Genomic DNA, 17,333 nt, shown 5'->3' on the forward strand with positions numbered 1-17,333 from the left:
TGTAGATTTCTACCTTTATTCCAGCTGCATGATAATAAACCTTGAGATATGTAAAGTAGGTAGCCCAACTCCGATTGGTAATAAAAAAATGACTTAATGTTAAGGGAGGACTAGACGGAGTTACTGTACGCTCATTGGTCAATAGAGTTGCCAGTTAATTTAGCACTATTCTCTTCCCCTTGACCAGGCTTGGTTGAGAAGTGCAGTTAGAGTGTGAGAGGGTCGCGGCGGTGGCTGTCTGATGGTCTGACAGATGAAATAGCGAAAATAAAGAAAGAGAAGGCGGGCGTCCTCCTTCAGAAAACCATGTTCCCCAAAGGTAAAGGGTCCGCTGTGCCTTCGGATGGCCAAGCACGGGAAAAGTAAGTTCTGAAACATATTTCTTACCTTAAGCCAAATATTTTTAATCCTTTGGCTTTATGGTTTGCTGGACAGTTGAATTCAAGGAGCAAATTTCTTCCTACCGAAAAGGATGGAATTGAATGAACCGCCTTGTCCGCTCGCCATTCCTTCTATCCTGCGTTCGGCTTTACACTCTTCCTGGGCCTTACAACTGAACGTACATTTGTGTTTTATTAGCAATTTAGCGTCTCTAAACTACATTTTGCATATAATACATTTTGAATATATATGTATATGTACGTAAATATATTTTTAACATACACAAGTAAAATGTGGAAATACGTTGTGGAACTGCAATTAATATTTTCTTAGTTACGTTAATTGATCAAATGTTGCTTTCCCCAATGCTTCGATTGCTACTTTGTTTCAATTCGCAGCTACGAGGCTTGCTCGCCAACTCTCATTTACCGACTAAATGTCGTGTTTTATTCTTGGTTACAATGTTTTTTTATTTAAAGTGTCCTGAAAGCTATTGTATGATAACACATTTTGAAGTCGGCGCCCACGCAAACGAGTGAATTAACATATTCTCGGTTATGTTGCACAAAGTGCCTGACATTTTAGTTTATTAAAGGTCTGCCTTTATTTACCTCAACGTGACCCAACGTCGAGGCTTGTAGTCTCATTCATAGTAGGCTACACGGTGTTTCTGAAAGTGTTTTATATGCCATAACATTTTCCAAACTAACCATGTATGTGTTCACAGGTTAGCTTTATACGTCTATGAATATTTGTTACACATAGGAGCGCAGAAGTCAGCACAGACCTTTTTATCAGAGGCAAGTATCCTAGCCCAGTACAGACAGATTATCATCATGACCGATATCTGTAACCATACCTCAATAACGCATTACAATTGGAATAAATTAATGTGATAATTTAAGTCACCATTTTTTGTTATGTCATTATGTTTTTCTTCTTCAATCCTCTGTCTAGATCCGATGGGAGAAGAACATCACCCTGGGCGAGCCACCTGGGTTCCTACACTCCTGGTGGTGGTGAGTGTCGGACCATAGGAGAGACGTGTTGTTAGATGTGTATACTGGGTTATAGGATGTTATGTCAAAGTTGTTCCTTCATGACCTGACTGTCTGCAGTGTATTCTGGGACCTGTACTGTGCCGCGCCAGAGAGGAGGGAGACCTGTGACCACTCCAGTGAAGCAAAGGCCTTCCACGATTATGTGAGTGACTGGGCTTCTCATGAAGTTTAATTAGATTAGATGCAACTTTATTGTCATTGAACAGTACAAGTACAGCACACCGATATGCAGTTAGCATCTAAACAGAAGTGCAAATAGAAGAGGGCTGATAATGTAAAAGTATTTACAAGTAATAGGTATATGTATATTAAAAGTTGAATGTATAGATGTGTAATGAAGGCAAATGGCAATTCTAAATGTGCAATTAAGGCAAATAGAGGAGGGCAGGAAATGTACAAGTATTAAGAATAGTGTATGTGACAAGTTGCATAAATTGTTGTACTGGTACAAATGGCTATTCTAAGTGGCATTCTAGATGTGCAATAGAGGCAAATTGAAGGAGTAAGGTAGCATGTACAACCGGGATGCAGAAACAGCAGCAATGAGGTCCCCGAGGTAGACGTGCATATGTAACAACTGTAAAAATGCATGCATGATGGCAATTCAAGATGTGCAACACGTCAAATTGAATGTGCAAGGTGCATGTACCACTGAAATGCAGGGATAGCAGCAGTGAGGTTCCTGAAGTAGACGCATACCTGTAACAACTATCAGACTTCCATTATCAGACTTTGCAAAGCAGTGTCAGAGTAGTACAAAGGGAGTAGTGCAACGACAAAGGGAGTAGTGCAACGACAAAGGGAGTAGTGCAACGACAAAGGGAGTAGTGCAACGACAAAGGGAGTAGTGCAACGACAAAGGGAGTAGTGCAACGACAAAGGGAGTAGTGCAACGACAAAGGGAGTAGTGCAACGACAAAGGGAGTAGTGCAACGACAAAGGGAGTAGTGCAACGACAAAGGGAGTAGTGCAACGACAAAGGGAGTAGTGCAACGACAAAGGGAGTAGTGCAACGACAAAGGGAGTAGTGCAACGACAAAGGGAGGTTCTCTCCTTCACAGAGTGCTGTTCTGGGACCAGATTCCCCTGTCCATATTGTCCTATAAATACACACCTTGTCTCCTTTTGAGCTTGTAGAAATCTAATTGTCACCCAGATGTTATTTGTCCTAACTGTATATTTATCTTTGATCTGAGTATATTTTGTCCTGGAGTCTTTCAAAAGCAAAATTATTTGTTATTTAATTAATCGATTTGACAGCATTGTCATCAATATATTTTTTTTATTTTTTTTTTATTGAAGTTGTATTTATTCAGGGGATCCTGTGGAGATCAGGGGGTCATTGCAAAGGTGACCTGGGGACAGTGGTGCCCACCCACTAGCCTGTTCCACAATGCCAGTTTATTTTTCATAACAGGTTATTTTTTAAATAGGGGTCCAAATTGTTTTCAGTGCTGCTCTTTCCGTGACTGATCAGAACTCCGGTCATCTATTTCCGTGACTGATCAGAACTCAGGTCATCTATTTCCGTGACTGATCAGAACTCAGGTCATCTATTTCTGTGACTGATCAGAACTCAGGTCATCTATTTCCGTGACTGATCAGAACTCAGGTCATCTATTTCCGTGACTGATCAGAACTCAGGTCATCTATTTCTGTGACTGATCAGAACTCGGGTCATCTATTTCCGTGACTGATCAGAACTCAGGTCATCTATTTCTGTGACTGATCAGAACTCAGGTCATCTATTTCCGTGACTGATCAGAACTCAGGTCATCTATTTCTGTGACTGATCAGAACTCAGGTCATCTATTTCCGTGACTGATCAGAACTCAGGTCATCTATTTCCGTGACTGATCAGAACTCAGGTCATCTATTTCTGTGACTGATCAGAACTCAGGTCATCTATTTCTGTGACTGATCAGAACTCAGGTCATCTATTTCTGTGACTGATCAGAACTCAGGTCATCTATTTCTGTGACTGATCAGAACTCAGGTCATCTATTTCTGTGACTGATCAGAACTCAGGTCATCTATTTCCGTGACTGATCAGAACTCAGGTCATCTATTTCTGTGACTGATCTCAGGTCATCTATTTCTGTGACTGATCAGAACTCAGGTCATCTATTTCCGTGTCTGATGCAGCTGACATATGTTGGGTTATGTGTTAGGAACATTAAATCATAATAAAATATAAGTGTCAAATCGCATTCCAAAGGATTGGAAGAAGAGCAGGACGTGAAGCAGGATCGGCATCATGACGAGATGGTTTGATGAGGTCACGTCCTTGCCCTATAACCTTTATAGAGAGTAGTGTGGATAGTTTCTTTGAGATGTAGACCTAATAGTGACTACAGGGCTAATGCCTGTACTAGCAGGGATGAAGAGGTGTTCATCTGACTGTTTCTGAGGTTAGTTTCTGCGCCTAATCTGGAAGGACCAGTGTTCCCTTGCTTGTTTGTATTGCTGCAGTGCTCCTCGTTGAGCTGTGTGCAGAGTATGTAGGAGCACAGGGATGGGGTGTGGCTATTCAAATATTTATTTGAGTCTTTACACACTGTTGGGATGTGTCTGCATTGGAAACGGGTAATGGAGACACAAGTTAGGGAGTTTGTCAGGTCTGTCAGTAGCATCCTTCAGCTCTACTTCTGGTTGTCCTCTGTCATGGACCCCTGTTGATGACGCGCAGTCCGTGGAAGAGCTTAAACGCTTCTGGGAAAACATTGCTGTCGTCAGCATGAACTGAGTAAGAACTGTGGAGCATCCTGCCTGCTCCCCTCCCCCAGTACTCTCCTGCCTCGCTCCCCTCCAAACCAGTGCTCCTTCGACCCGCTGCCCTCCCCCAAGGTGCTCCTCCTCCCTGCTCCCCCCAAGGTTCCTCCACCTGGGTCCCGGGCCTGACTAACCGTGGGATTCAGAGCTCTTAGGGTCTGGCCCTAAAACGTGGGATCCAAAGCTCTTAGGGCCTGGCTCTAAAACGTGGGATTCAGAGCTCTTAGGGCCTGGCTCTAAAACGTGGGATGCAGAGCTCTTAGGGCCTGGCTCTAAAGCGTGGGATTCAGAGCTCTTAGGGCCTGGCTCTAAAGCGTGGGATTCAGAGCTCTTAGGGCCTGGCTCTAAAACGTGGGATTCAGAGCTCTTAGGGCCTGGCTCTAAAACGTGGGATTCAGAGATCTTAGGGCCTGGCTCTAAAACGTTGGATTCAGAGCTCTTAGGGCCTGGCACTAAAACGTGGGATGCAGAGCTCTTAGGCCCTGGCTCTAAAACATGGGATTCAGAACTCTTAGGGCCTGGCTCTAAACATGTCTCTTTTCCATTTGCATAGTGTCTTTGCATGTTCAGAACACTGCACTTTGAGAGGTTTAACGCTCCTGTTATCAGTCCTATCTCTTAGTACTGCAGGCCAGGTCACTCTGCCCTAGGACAGGATGTCAGGAAACCCTCTTAGTTACATCCATAGGTATGTCCCAACCATCTCTCCTCCCTCCTGAAAGTGTGAACATCCTGGTGTATGAAATGTGATGAAAATAAAATCTCCCTAGCCCATCCTACTGCTGATCAAGTGCTTTTAGGTTTGTGGGACGTTTTAAAGGATTTTCCACTTCTGGAAAATAGCAGTATATTGTTGGGAGGCACTGTAAATTGTCTCTTTCTTTCCCCTTCCTCTGATCTGATCTAAGAAGCCTGTTTGGAGGCAGTTCCCCGTCCATTTGTGTCCATCAGTACATGGGGAGGGAACAAGACAGAGGCAGTCACCTGTGTGGACGGAGATGAGTCATAATGCCCTGGAAAATGTATTGCCACAATTGGAAAAGCAGCACACTTTTATTCTTACACCATTCATTTATTTTTTATTTTTTTATATCCAATAAGGTCTGTGTTTGGTGTAGGTGAGGTGCTCACACAACTTCGCTTTTTTCAGAATTGTGTAAATATCTATAGGAGTTAAGCAGTAATGGGTAAATATAAGAAAATAATATTTTGCAGTTGAAGTTAGTTGAAGCAAATATGTTGACAAACGTTACCTTGTCCTGATGAGAACTGTCAAAACACTCCTGAGTAAGCCTAAAAGAAACACAGGCCTTATTTGAGTTGGTTCCTTGTAGGATAAATGAATGTGGAAAGAACTTGTATCACATTTTGCCGCTAGGCTTTATGGGGATTTTGACGCATCTACTATTTCAGTTTAGTCCCCAGTAGTTAGCTGAAGTCCTCAGTAGTTAGCTGAAGTCCTCAGTAGTTAGCTGAAGTCCTCAGTAGTTAGCTGAAGTCCTCAGTAGTTAGCTGAAGTCCTCAGTAGTTAGCTGAAGTCCTCAGTAGTTAGCTGAAGTCCTCAGTAGTTAGCTGAAGTCCTCAGTAGTTAGCTGAAGTCCTCAGTAGTTAGCTGAAGTCCCCTGTTGGTGGTATTACCAGGAAGGGGTTAAATAGTGGATGTTTGGCCTTGCACTTGCCAGATAGGGTTGTCACGGCAACTACAGCCCTTCTGATCTGGCAGGTGACCTGGGAGCGAGGAGGCACAGAGCGTAGCCTGTCTTTGTTATGCTAGCTAGCTAAGCAAACACCTCTAGCGTTTTGTCACGGAGAAGTGTTGTGGTTGTAATGAAGGGCTGTATGGTGAGCAGGCAAACCGGCTTCTTGGCATTTCATTACATCTGAGGTAGCACACGGACTGAGGTAGCACACGGACTGAGGTAGCACATGGATAGTATACAGACTGATATAGTAAATGTTCTGATGTAGGGTTATAGGTGAGTTCTGTCTTTGTGTGGGCCAGGCTTTCTCCTTTCACGCTTTCTTCTGTCTTTCTACATTTAGTGACTGAGAAATAATTTAACCCCTCCTATCACTCTCTCTCCTTCTATTTGTTTCTCTCTTTCTGTCTTTCCCCTCTCACCTCCCCTAAAATCTTGTTCTGTCTCTGTGTCTCTGTCTCTCTCTGCCCCCCCCCCCCACTCCTTCCCACATGGCTAGTAGTCCCAAGTCTTTGTCTCAGTGGGCTGTGGGTGGGGGAGGTGACTGGCTGAGCTGTTAGCAGGCAGCAGGGAAGCAGCGCTGCATCATGGCTCATAAAGCTCCTCCCCCTGGTGTATTCACCCTAACCCTGATGGATACTCCCCCGGGCACTGTCGCCGTAGTGACAGCTGCTGATTGATGGCTGTCAGGGACAGATTGGAAAAGGGAGCAACTGAGGGAGGAGCAGAGGAAGAAGGGGAGGGCATGAGGGGGAGGGCGTGGGAGAGAGGGGAGGAGGGTTGAGTGGTAGACCAGTGTTTTCTTGGCCTCTTCTCTGGGTCCTAATTCCATTTCTGTCACCAGCAGCAGGACTGTGATGAGACCGAACACAAACATGCTCTTCATTATTGGCGGATTCTTGCACAATGACTAATGTAGACTCTGTTGTCCATGTACAGTATATCTGTTCACAGACCATAAAAGCCAGGGACCTATATATTAGTCACCTGGCTGTAGGAGCAAGGATCTAGTATCAGGTCCACCATATGCATGTTGTCTTTATTTATAATGATATAAAATGATCAATACTGTCTTAATTAGGCCCCAGGTCAGGGTGGGGTTCTCCTGGACCCCCATCTACACCAACTCTAGTCTTGTCTTTTAATATAACCCCCCATATGAACACGGTAAAGGTGTGTGGGTCAGCCGTTTGTTTCACCCAAACAGGCCTGTAAAGCATACACCCCCCCCCCCCAACCCTACACCCTTTAATTATATAGACAATGTTACTGTAACTATCAGCTGAGGTGTTTAGATCAGACACTTCACACTGAGTGGCAGAGAGGACCTAGCTGGCAGATGAGATGACCCTGACTTTGAGAGGCACTATGACCCTCAGATTATTATAAAAACATGTTAGGCCTTGCAGTGTCATTCAGCCCACCTGTAACCCATTTCCCTTAATATTGAAAATGTCCTGAGCCAAACCCACCCGGCTCGGGGACATGACCGCATCACCGGGGACATGACCGCATCACCGGGGACATGACCGCATCACCGGGGACATGACCGCATCACCGGGGACATGACCGCATCACCGGGGACATGACCGCATCACCGGGGACATGACCGCATCACCGGGGACATGACCGCATCACCGGGGACATGACCGCATCACCGGGGTTGAACTTGTTTGTCTGGATCTGTGATCTCCTCAATGCAGACGTTAAAGGACCTACTCATTTTATTTATTTTAAATGTATTCATGGTGACATCATGGTGACTCACCTTTCTCACCCCTGGTTCACTCTGCCTAGCCACGCCCCCAACACACCCAAGGGGTGGGTCTAGTCTGTCATAAAGAACCACCCCCCCAGGGTAAGTTTTTGTGGTGGAACCACGGTACTAACTGGTTAGACCAGACTAATGTAGCACCGGGCTACATTAAACCTTGTTTTATAACTATATCATGTTTTTAAACTTTTTGAAGCAACTTCCATTTTGACCACTTTCCTAATCATTTTGAATAAAAATAAGCAATTAACTCATTGTGTAACTATCTACATTTCAGTCTAAAATTTGAAAACATGCCATGTGTCTTTAACAACATATCTTATTCTATAGGTTCAGTTGTACTGTTGTGGCTGTGTGCTTTAGTCACTGTAGGCCAGAACTGGGTTATACCTGCCTGGCTGCCTCCAGCTTGCTCTCTCCCCTGGCTGTAGTATTTCACAGTGACCCTGCAGGGTCTGGCTTGGATATAATTAGGGAAGGGGTGTAGTCAGTCTGTTACCAGGGACAATGAGTGAGTGCTTTTGTTACATCAACTTGTGCTGGCTGTGGAGGTGGGGCCCTTTATAGGCTGGAGGAATGTCTGATTTGGTGGTTGACGGTTTATGGTTGTGGTAGGCGGTGTTGGTGGCAGGAGTTGGCGTTGGCTAGTTGGCGGGCGGCGAAGGCGCTAGTCGGCGGGCGGCGAAGGCGCTAGTCGGCGGGCGGCGAAGGCGCTAGTCGGCGGGCGGCGAAGGCGCTAGTCGGCGGGCGGCGAAGGCGCTAGTCGGCGGGCGGCGAAGGCGCTAGTCGGCGGGCGGCGAAGGCGCTAGTAGGCGGGCGGCGAAGGCGCTAGTCGGCGGGCGGCGAAGGCGCTAGTCGGCGGGCGGCGAAGGCGCTAGTCGGCGGGCGGCGAAGGCGCTAGTCGGCGGGCGGCGAAGGCGCTAGTCGGCGGGCGGCGAAGGCGCTAGTCGGCGGGCGGCGAAGGCGCTAGTCGGCGGGCGGCGAAGGCGCTAGTCGGCGGGCGGCGAAGGCGCTAGTCGGCGGGCGGCGAAGGCGCTAGTCGGCGGGCGGCGGCGGAGGTGTTAGTTAGTGGCATTGGCTGTTGGCATTTTGGTGGCAGTGAAAATCTATGGTGCATGTTGTTATAAATGTATCATTCTATCAGGCATATTTGTCACCCAGCTGTAGTACAGCATGTTCCCCAGCTTACTGCCTAGTCAGTCTCCTCTTGTCACAGGCTGGCGGTACTGGCTTCTATAAGCAATGTAGCAATAGCTCTGGTCCAAAGGCTCTTGCTAAATAAGAAGAGAGCAAACGGTGACCGAAGCAAATGGCACATTAGTGAATTATCGTTGTGGTGAAGACAGGAAACAGCCTGGCAGTGAGAGCCTGCTGTGTCTAAGCACTGTGGAGTGAATGAGTGGATCCCACAGATTCTTTTCCGATCTGCTGGTTCTCCACAGCGTCAGCATGTTAGGCAATTAGATGAGTTCAGTTTTATTCCACCTCGGTCAAATGCTTGGATGTGTGTGCGCATCGTGAGTGATGGAAGCACCATTTGTTCCTCCAACAGAATACGTCTGAACTGCTATTATCAGGTCTCCCCTGTGGTTCCGCTCATTGTCATGTTATTACTTACCAATGTTTTATGGCCAACATCTGTCAGTCTTTGAACTTCAAGTCTGAGAGGACAGCATATCAGAGTCACTACGGCTGGGCTCCTCCTAACTCCCTGGGGTTCCTCTTCTATTTAGAGTGCGGCTGCAGCCCCTAGTCCTTTGATGGGGGGGACACCTCCTGGGGAGGGCATGCCTGGAGGACCCATGCCCCCTGGATTCTTCCAGGTAAGTCTCCTCTTACTCACTTTGTCCTCAAATCTGTTTTTGCAGTGGGCCCCAACCTCTCCTTTCACAGGACCACCTGATCTCTGATGTTTTTGGGTGCAGTGGTATTCGGCTAATATAGCGAGAGTAAGGTATGTTTTTAGGCATGACGCAATGCGGAGTACCTGAACACAGCTCTTGGCCTTGGTGTTTTGGCCACACACTGTACCACCAACCACAGAGAAGCCTTAGTGCCGTCCTATAAGCACAGTTGGAACAGTACAAATTAATGTTGTAATTCCCTGAGTATATAGTCTTATATACCACAGCTTTCTGCATTTCTAACCAGTTTCTCATGAGAAACCTTGTGGCCGGTTTACCACAGCTAGGGCCTGGTGTCTAGGAACAGCTCTTAGCTGTGGTAAACTGGCTGTATATGACACCCCCTGTGCCTTCGCCTGACCGCCGCTCAGATTCTATCAGCCTGCTGCTTTCCTCCAGTTCCACATGGGTTCCTGCTCTCTGCTTGGCTGGGCTTATCAGGATGTGAGATCTGTGCGTCATTTGCTACCTCTGCTGTCCTCTGTAGGCTGTCGCATCTCTGTTCTGAACCTCTGGCTGCATCTCATCACGAACCATGTTCTCTTTGCAGCTCGATTTCCTCTGCTTCTGCACTATATGGGGTGGAGGTCCCCAACCATGTTACTGAAGAGCCTCCAACCCTGTACCCTTCTGTCTGTTATGGGACCTTAGAACATGTTGTAATGTTTAGCTGGTTACAAATGTACTGATGTAAATGGACTTGTCACTCCAGTAACTGAGAAAGAACAGTAACTGTGCCTGTTTAAGCATCTGCCCTCAAAGGCCAGAATGGGCCCCATCCGCCATCTATCTTTGACATCACGCATTTACATTGTCAGAGCGGTCGCCTCAATGTGTTACGGCAGTGAAACGGGGTAGCATGTTTGGGCCCCTAATCAGGATATCGAAAGGTGTTGCTGTAACACCTGCAAATCAATATGGCCTGAGGATAAACCTGAGCTGTGGAGGAAGACGGCTGGCTGTGCTTCCCTTAGTGGGTACAGTGACAGTACATGGCTGGGACGGTCAATGGAGGTTGTTCACTCACCCATAACGAATTATGCTTGTTGCATCATTTGTGCTGATATCGTTCTTTGCAAGAAGTTCCCTGTACTGCTAGGAATTTGAGGCCGTGCAGAGACAGACCTGTATTTTATCAGTTGTTGATATCAGGGTTGTTTGAATGAGTGGTGTTGATTAGGCCACCTTGTCATCCATCATTACTTCCACAGGGATAGTGTTTGGGGGTGGATACTGAGCTAATCGTAAATGGCTTAATTGGTGCAACTCTGAGCTAATTGCATAGGGCTTAATTGATGCAACTCTGAGCTAATTGCATAGGGCTTAATTGATGCTTCTCTGAGCTAATTGCGAGGGGCTTAATTGATGCTGTGGTAATTGTTAAAGGGGGAAATTGCTTGTGACAGGCAGAATGGTGGCTCCTGTTCTTCTGATTGGCAGACATCAGAGAAGACATCCTCTCTCTTTCCTCTGGCAGCTTTTTCACTGCTCCTAGGAGTGAATAATCAGTAGATACTCTGCACAACACACTCCTCTCTGCTCAGCTAAGTAACCCTCTTTTTTTTCTGTCTCTCTCTCACCGGTGTCTCTATCTCCCTCACTGGTGTGCGTCTGTCACTCTCTCGCCGGTCTCTCTCTCTCTCTCTCGCCGGTCTCTCTCTCTCTCGCCGGTCTCTCTCTCTCTCTCTCGCCGGTCTCTCTCTCTCTCTCTCTCGCCGGTCTCTCTGTCTCTTGACGCCACAGGGTCCCCAGGGTCCCCAGGGTTCTCCTCACCCACAGCCTCCACCTAACAGTATGATGGGACCCCATGGCCAGGTATTGCTGCTTCCTCCCTCTGGATATGTCCCAAATGACCCCTTATGTCCTATGTAGTGCACTGCTGTTAGAAAATGGGGTGTCATTTGGGACTCTGGCGCTTTGTCTTTGTCTTGAAGTCATTTCACCCTTCCATGCTTCTAGAAGGTATTTCTGTGCTCCGTGCTTTCGCATCTGTCCTCTGGCTTAATGCATCGCAGAATCACACACTGATCTTGAAGATGTCATAGAAACTATACCTTTAAGCCTTCTTCATGCTTTACGGAAGTACAAATCACAGCAACACAGCATTGCAATTGTGTGTATTTGTGCAGTGTAGCATGAACATGTTCAGCACTGCAATTTGTAACCCAGTTGTTGTTTAACACTTATATAGGTTGTAGATCCGACTCTGCACACAGCCCACATTTATTAATTATTACAGTTTGTACTCTTAGAAGGACTGGCCACCCATCAGAGCTTGGTTCCTCTCTATGCTTCTTCTTAAGTTTTTAGGGAGTTTTTCCTAGCCACTGTGCATTAACACTGTTGTTGTTTGCTCTTTGGGGTTTCAAGCTGGATGTTTTATAAAACACTTTGACACTTGTGACAAACTGCTGATGTAAAAGGGCTTTATAAAATAAACCTAATTGATTAACTTCATAGGAAACCATCAATGTTAAACCTGTCTCTACACTTGTTTGGATATAGGAGATGAAGTGAGGACAAATACAATGTTTTTTCCTTCAGAAAACTGACGTGTGTTTTTACTTTGGATGTAGCGGATGTAAAACTGTTCTCTTGTGTTTTTTAGTCTTTTATGAACCCACGTTTTCCCGGAGGACCACGAGGTCCCCCTATCAGGATGGGAAACCAGGTAAAAAATGGATACGGTACTCAGATTCACCAAACCCCCCTCCTCGCGGTGTTACCACCCCCTTCATTTATGTTTTCTCATCCCTCTTAACGTTAAGCCTCCTGGTGGCCCCGGTCCTCATCCCATGCTCCAAAACATGGACCACACACGACCACAAGGCCATCCCAATCTGGGACCAATGCAGAGGATGAGTGGACCTCGAGGGATGGGTCCGATGGGTCCAGGTCCCCAGGTACCCTACTGATCTGAGCCCATCATCTTCACGTGTTCCCAACTATTACATGTTTTCAGAAGCACATCATTGGGGTTTGCCAGATATTTCACCTCCTGTTAGACTACAGCTTTCTGCCTCGTGAGCGCCGCCAATACAGCACCTATATTTCTCTGTGTGGTTCTGAGCCTTAGTTGTTGTTGCAGAATTTTGGTGGTGGGATGCGGCCGCCACACAACGCCATGGGCCCTGGGATGCCGGGAAACATGTGAGCAGCCTTCTCTTGATCGTGTGTGAGTGTGTGAGTGTGTGAGTGTGTGAGTGTGTGAGTGTGTGAGTGTGTGAGTGTGTGAGTGTGTGAGTGTGTGAGTGTGTGAGTGTGTGTGTGTGTGTGTGTGTGAGGTCTAACTATACTCATGGGGACCAAATGTCCCCATGAGTATAGTAAAACCAGAAAAACATTTGCCGGTCCCCATGAGGCAAAAGTCAATTTCCGGCTCAAGGTTTAGGGTCATTTCATTTTAGAGTTAGAATTGGGGTTTCTATAAGGTCCTGGCGTTGTTGGTTAAGTTTAGGGTTAAGGTAAGGTTTAGGCATAAATGTTACTTTATTGAGGTTAAGGTTAGGGTAAGGGTTAGGTTTAGGGTTAAGATTAGGGCAAGGGAGCATGCAATTTCTATTTTCTGGTCCCCATGAGGGTAGCCATACAAACGTGTGTGTGTGTGTGTGTGTGTGTGTGTGTGTGTGCATTGCAGAAGCCTGCGTTGTTTGTATCGGTCAGATCCAGTTTGTTGTTGTCTAACTGGAGCTTCTCTGTCTGTATGTCAGGGGTCCAGGTCCTGGTGCAGGACGACAATGGCCCAATCCCAACAACGGCAGCTCGGTGAGTGTTCCACTACACACACACACTGATGTAGTCGGTTCTCATTGCAGCAGTCTGTCTACTCTCCTGGTACTGATCTGGTAGCTGGTGTAGTCGGTTCTCATTGCAGCAGTCTGTCTACTCTCCTGGTACTGATCTGGTAGCTGGTGTAGTCGGTTCTCATTGCAGCAGTCTGTCTACTCTCCTGGTACTGATCTTGTTTTCAACAGCATCTCATAACAAAAGTGCAGTGCATTATTTAGGGAGTAGGGTGTGGTTTGGACCAGGTTATCCAGTCCTGGTTTCCAGGGATACGGATGATGTTAGGGCAAATATAAGAAGATTGTTGATGTTATGAGGTGAGCACATAAGATTCCCTGTTTCTGCTCAGTAATGTTTTTGTTGGGATATTTTTTTTTCCCAGATGCCTTATTCATCACCTTCTCCTGGAGCTTATGGCGTAAGATCCCTCGCTGACACACACACACACACACACACACACACAGCGGTCTTTATATTTCATTATTAAAGCCATTAACATTACCTCAGAACTTACTGGTTAATACTCACTTTGGTGTAATTCAATGTCCACTGATTAATACTTAATAGATTGTATTGGTGCCTGTAGAGTCTGGTCCGATGTAATGATTGTTCTGTGACTTTGTCCTTCTGCCTCTCTAAAGGGGGGGTCTGGAGGAGGGGGGCCCCCTGGAACGCCCATTATGCCCAGCCCAGCCGGTACGTACCTCAGCATCCTCCAAAGGAAACATCTTCTGTCAACTCTTTACTGTTTTGATGACTTATATTCTCTTGTTTATTGATTATCGTCATGGTAAGCCAGATTCTGTGTCTGTCACATGTTAGATTCTAACAACTCTGGCGACAACCTCTACACCATGATCAACAGTGGACCTGGCAATCGATCAAATGTGAGTCTTTCCTCAAATGCTGCGTATCTGCTGAATGTTACTTAATGGAAGCGTTGTTCACTGTAGGTTGGACAGGAGGGTTGGATTTGTCCTGGGACCTTGCCTGACTTGATTTGGTAGAAGTGGTGCCTGTTCTGTTGCCATGTGGAATGTTTCTAAGGTGGGTCTGTCTGTCTGTCTGCAGTTCCCTCTGGGTCCTGGTTCTGATGGACCCCTGGGTGCCATGGCTGGGATGGAACCACACCACATGAATGGTTCCCTGGGTAAAATACTCCGCTCTGCCACTGTTCACTTAACAATCTTAATCCAGGGTTGTGTTCAGTGAAAAACAGCTATGACAAGGTGGTGGCTTGTGTTCAGTGAATAACGGTGTTGACTGGTGATGACTTGTGTTCAGAGAACAATGGTGTTGATTAGGGGGTGACTTGTGTTCAGAGAACAATGGTGTTGATTAGGGGGTGACTTGTGTTCAGTGAATAACGGCGTTGACTGGTGATGACTTGTGTTCAGAGAACAATGGTGTTGATTAGGGGGTGACTTGTGTTCAGTGAATAACGGCTTTGACTGGTGATGACTTGTGTTCAGAGAACAATGGTGTTGATTAGGGGGTGACTTGTGTTCAGAGAACAATGGTGTTGATTAGGGGGTGACTTGTGTTCAGTGAATAACGGCGTTGACTGGCGATGACTTGTGTTCAGAGAACAATGGTGTTGATTAGGGGGTGACTTGTGTTCAGAGAACAATGACTCTGTGAAGCTCTGGCTCTGTTTCTAGTTAAACTCTGAAAACCATCTGATGCTCAAAGGACAAGTGGTGGAAAAAAGTCCTGCCTGTGTGAATGCAGATGAGAGCATTTTATCACTGCTGTCAGTCTTCAGTATGCCCAAGGATGATTCCATCACATACTGCTGGTGTTGTTGGCAGGGCAAGAAACAATTGTCAATATTCATTGACTAAAAATATATGTTTCTTTTGTAGGCTCTGGTGATATGGATGGACTCAACAAGGTGAATATTATAACATGTTTATACATTGATTAAAATCACAGTGACTAATCATTTTCACTCTGAAGTTTCTTTTTCTTCTACAAAATTGTACAATATATTTTGTTTGCAGCCTCTTCTTGTTGTTTAGCCTGGTCCCAGGTCTGTTTTTTTCCCTGACAATGAGTTGGCATTACAGCACAATCCGACCGCTCCCCAAGTTACTTCTCATTGCCTCTTTACTCATTCAGTTTCCTGCCCCTCACAGAACTCTCCAAACAATCTAAGTGGCATTAGCAACCCTCCCGGAACCCCAAGGGACGGCGACGACTTGGGTGGGAACTTCCTGCACTCCTTTCAGAATGAGAATGTAAGTCCCTCCCAGTCTGACTCTACAGGCCACATTCATGAAGACACACACAAACCCAGTATGACATTTAGCACTTGAGCTGTTTTTCATGCCTTTCTGTTCCTAGTTTGATGGACAGGACCTGAGGTGCCTGTGTTGATGATGGTAAAGCTTTAAAGAAGGCTATAGGACAGTATGGACTCAATGGAGCTGAAATGGTAGACCGGTGCCAGTCCTGCCGGGTCGGTCACACCATCATGACAGCTGTGGGGGTGTAGTCTGAGGGCCCTGGGCTGTTGCCAAGTCACAGTTTTGGCTAAAGTGATGAAGTGCATTTCCTATTTGGTGTCCGTGTGTGTTTGTGTGTCCGTCCATTCTAGTGGGTTATTCTGGTTTTAACTCTTTCCTGTCTGCCCCACAGCAGTACTCTCCTACCATGACCATGAGTGTCTGAAAACCCCCTCCATCTGCCATCGCTCCGAGGTCTGAGCCCATAACAGGACACGGCTAAAACACATCAGCACAGAACCAGGGACGGGCACCATTTTGGTTCCACAATTCCACAATGCTGATATACGCCTTTCAAAATGGCTGCCGACTTCTGCTCTTCACTCCAAATGAAGGACACTTGGTTTGCCCCCCCCCCCCCCCCCCCCCCCACGCCAAGTGTGAGAAGAACGGCTCCAGAAACGACTGTATACATGACAGGTTTTTGTTTTGTTATTCCCCATATCCAGGAACGAAAATGGTCAAATGTGACCAAATTCTTTCGTGTGCAGAGCACGTTTCTGCTAGACACAGCACACGTGTGCATTTATGCAGTGCGAAGTCCCAACAACTTTCGATGTATTTTTGGGGTCCCGCGATCAGTCTGAAAACGTTGTGAGTCCGAATCTGCCTTTTAACTCTGTGACCCCCCCTTGGATCTCTGTTAGAATTGGCCTTTACAGGTTAAGTGCTCAGTGGATTTTGTGGGTTCTGATTTTATCAAGGAGGGCAGCAATCTTACTGCACTGTATTTACGTATTAACAGTCCAACTGCTGCTCTCCGTCAGGGGCGAAGTGAGGGTTAGGCCAAACCATGACCGGTGCATGATATCTGTGTGTAACATACAAACACTGCTGCTCTTGTCCACTGGGGTTTAACCTTGGCTGTGCTTAACACTGCTCTCGTCCACTGGGGTTTAACCTTGGCTGTGCTTAACACTGCTCTCGTCCACTGGGGTTTAACCTTGGCTGTGCTTAACACTGCTCTCGTCCACTGGGGTTTAACCTTGGCTGTGCTTAACACTGCTCTTGTCCTTGCCATCGTTGTAGCTATCTATGTTTTCCTACTGTTTCAATACTACAATGTGACAATGACCGAGTTAAACCCATTGTAACCTAAAATGCATTTTGGTAGATCATAGAATCTGTTCTCCCCAGTTTTTATTTTTTATATTTTGATACAAAATGTGACGACCTATACTGGCCCAGTTATTTTGAGATTTGTCAAAGCTTTCAAAACCAATTATTGTAGACAATATCATAAACTTAGCAGCAGTCTAGTAAATGTGATGAACGTTTATTTCATTTTCTGTGAATATTAAGCATTATACGTCTGTCCTATTTTGCCTTTTATTTGCTGGTATTTTTATTTTTTTTTCAAATTGAGGAAAGATTGCTTGTTAATATAATTTTACAATAACTTAACTCTAGTCCTTTTTTATTCATGTGTTGCCTCTCAAAAAAAGGTA

The 17,333-nt window shown here is 46.1% G+C and overlaps 1 protein-coding gene across 6 annotated transcripts; it reads left to right on the forward strand.

Annotated features, from left to right (window-relative positions):
* Positions 1-187: 187 nt before the first annotated feature.
* Positions 188-17,284, forward strand: ssbp3b (single stranded DNA binding protein 3b). 6 transcript variants are annotated; one of them, XM_010865033.5, is made up of 17 exons: positions 188-362; positions 1,109-1,181; positions 1,339-1,400; positions 1,500-1,584; positions 9,422-9,511; positions 11,336-11,407; positions 12,201-12,263; positions 12,361-12,495; positions 12,681-12,742; positions 13,303-13,357; positions 13,761-13,796; positions 14,020-14,074; positions 14,201-14,265; positions 14,450-14,528; positions 15,244-15,272; positions 15,517-15,618; positions 16,019-17,284. In XM_010865033.5, the coding sequence occupies exons 1-17, from the start codon at positions 307-309 to the stop codon at positions 16,049-16,051; spliced, it is 1,152 nt and encodes a 383-aa protein (XP_010863335.3). In that variant the 5' UTR covers positions 188-306; the 3' UTR covers positions 16,052-17,284. The 6 variants fall into 6 exon arrangements, with proteins under 6 accessions (XP_010863335.3, XP_010863336.3, XP_010863334.3 ...); XM_010865034.5 differs by having other exon boundaries at positions 16,022-17,284; XM_010865032.5 differs by having other exon boundaries at positions 15,517-17,284.
* The last annotated feature ends 49 nt before the right edge of the window (positions 17,285-17,333 follow it).

This window comes from Esox lucius, chromosome 8 (genome assembly GCF_011004845.1).
Source record: "Esox lucius isolate fEsoLuc1 chromosome 8, fEsoLuc1.pri, whole genome shotgun sequence".
NCBI lineage: Eukaryota > Metazoa > Chordata > Actinopteri > Esociformes > Esocidae > Esox > Esox lucius.

What these genes read in the sequence shown, in the direction of transcription:
- ssbp3b (XM_010865032.5), top strand. Translation starts at nt 307, where the DNA reads ATGTTCCCCAAAGGTAAAGGGTCCGCTGTGCCTTCGGATGGCCAAGCA. An exon ending in TGATGGGACCCCATGGCCAG is followed by an intron (nt 11,408 to 12,200) that starts GTATTGCTGCTT and finishes TGTGTTTTTTAG; the next exon opens with TCTTTTATGAACCCACGTTT. An exon ending in CGATGGGTCCAGGTCCCCAG is followed by an intron (nt 12,496 to 12,680) that starts GTACCCTACTGA and finishes TTGTTGTTGCAG; the next exon opens with AATTTTGGTGGTGGGATGCG.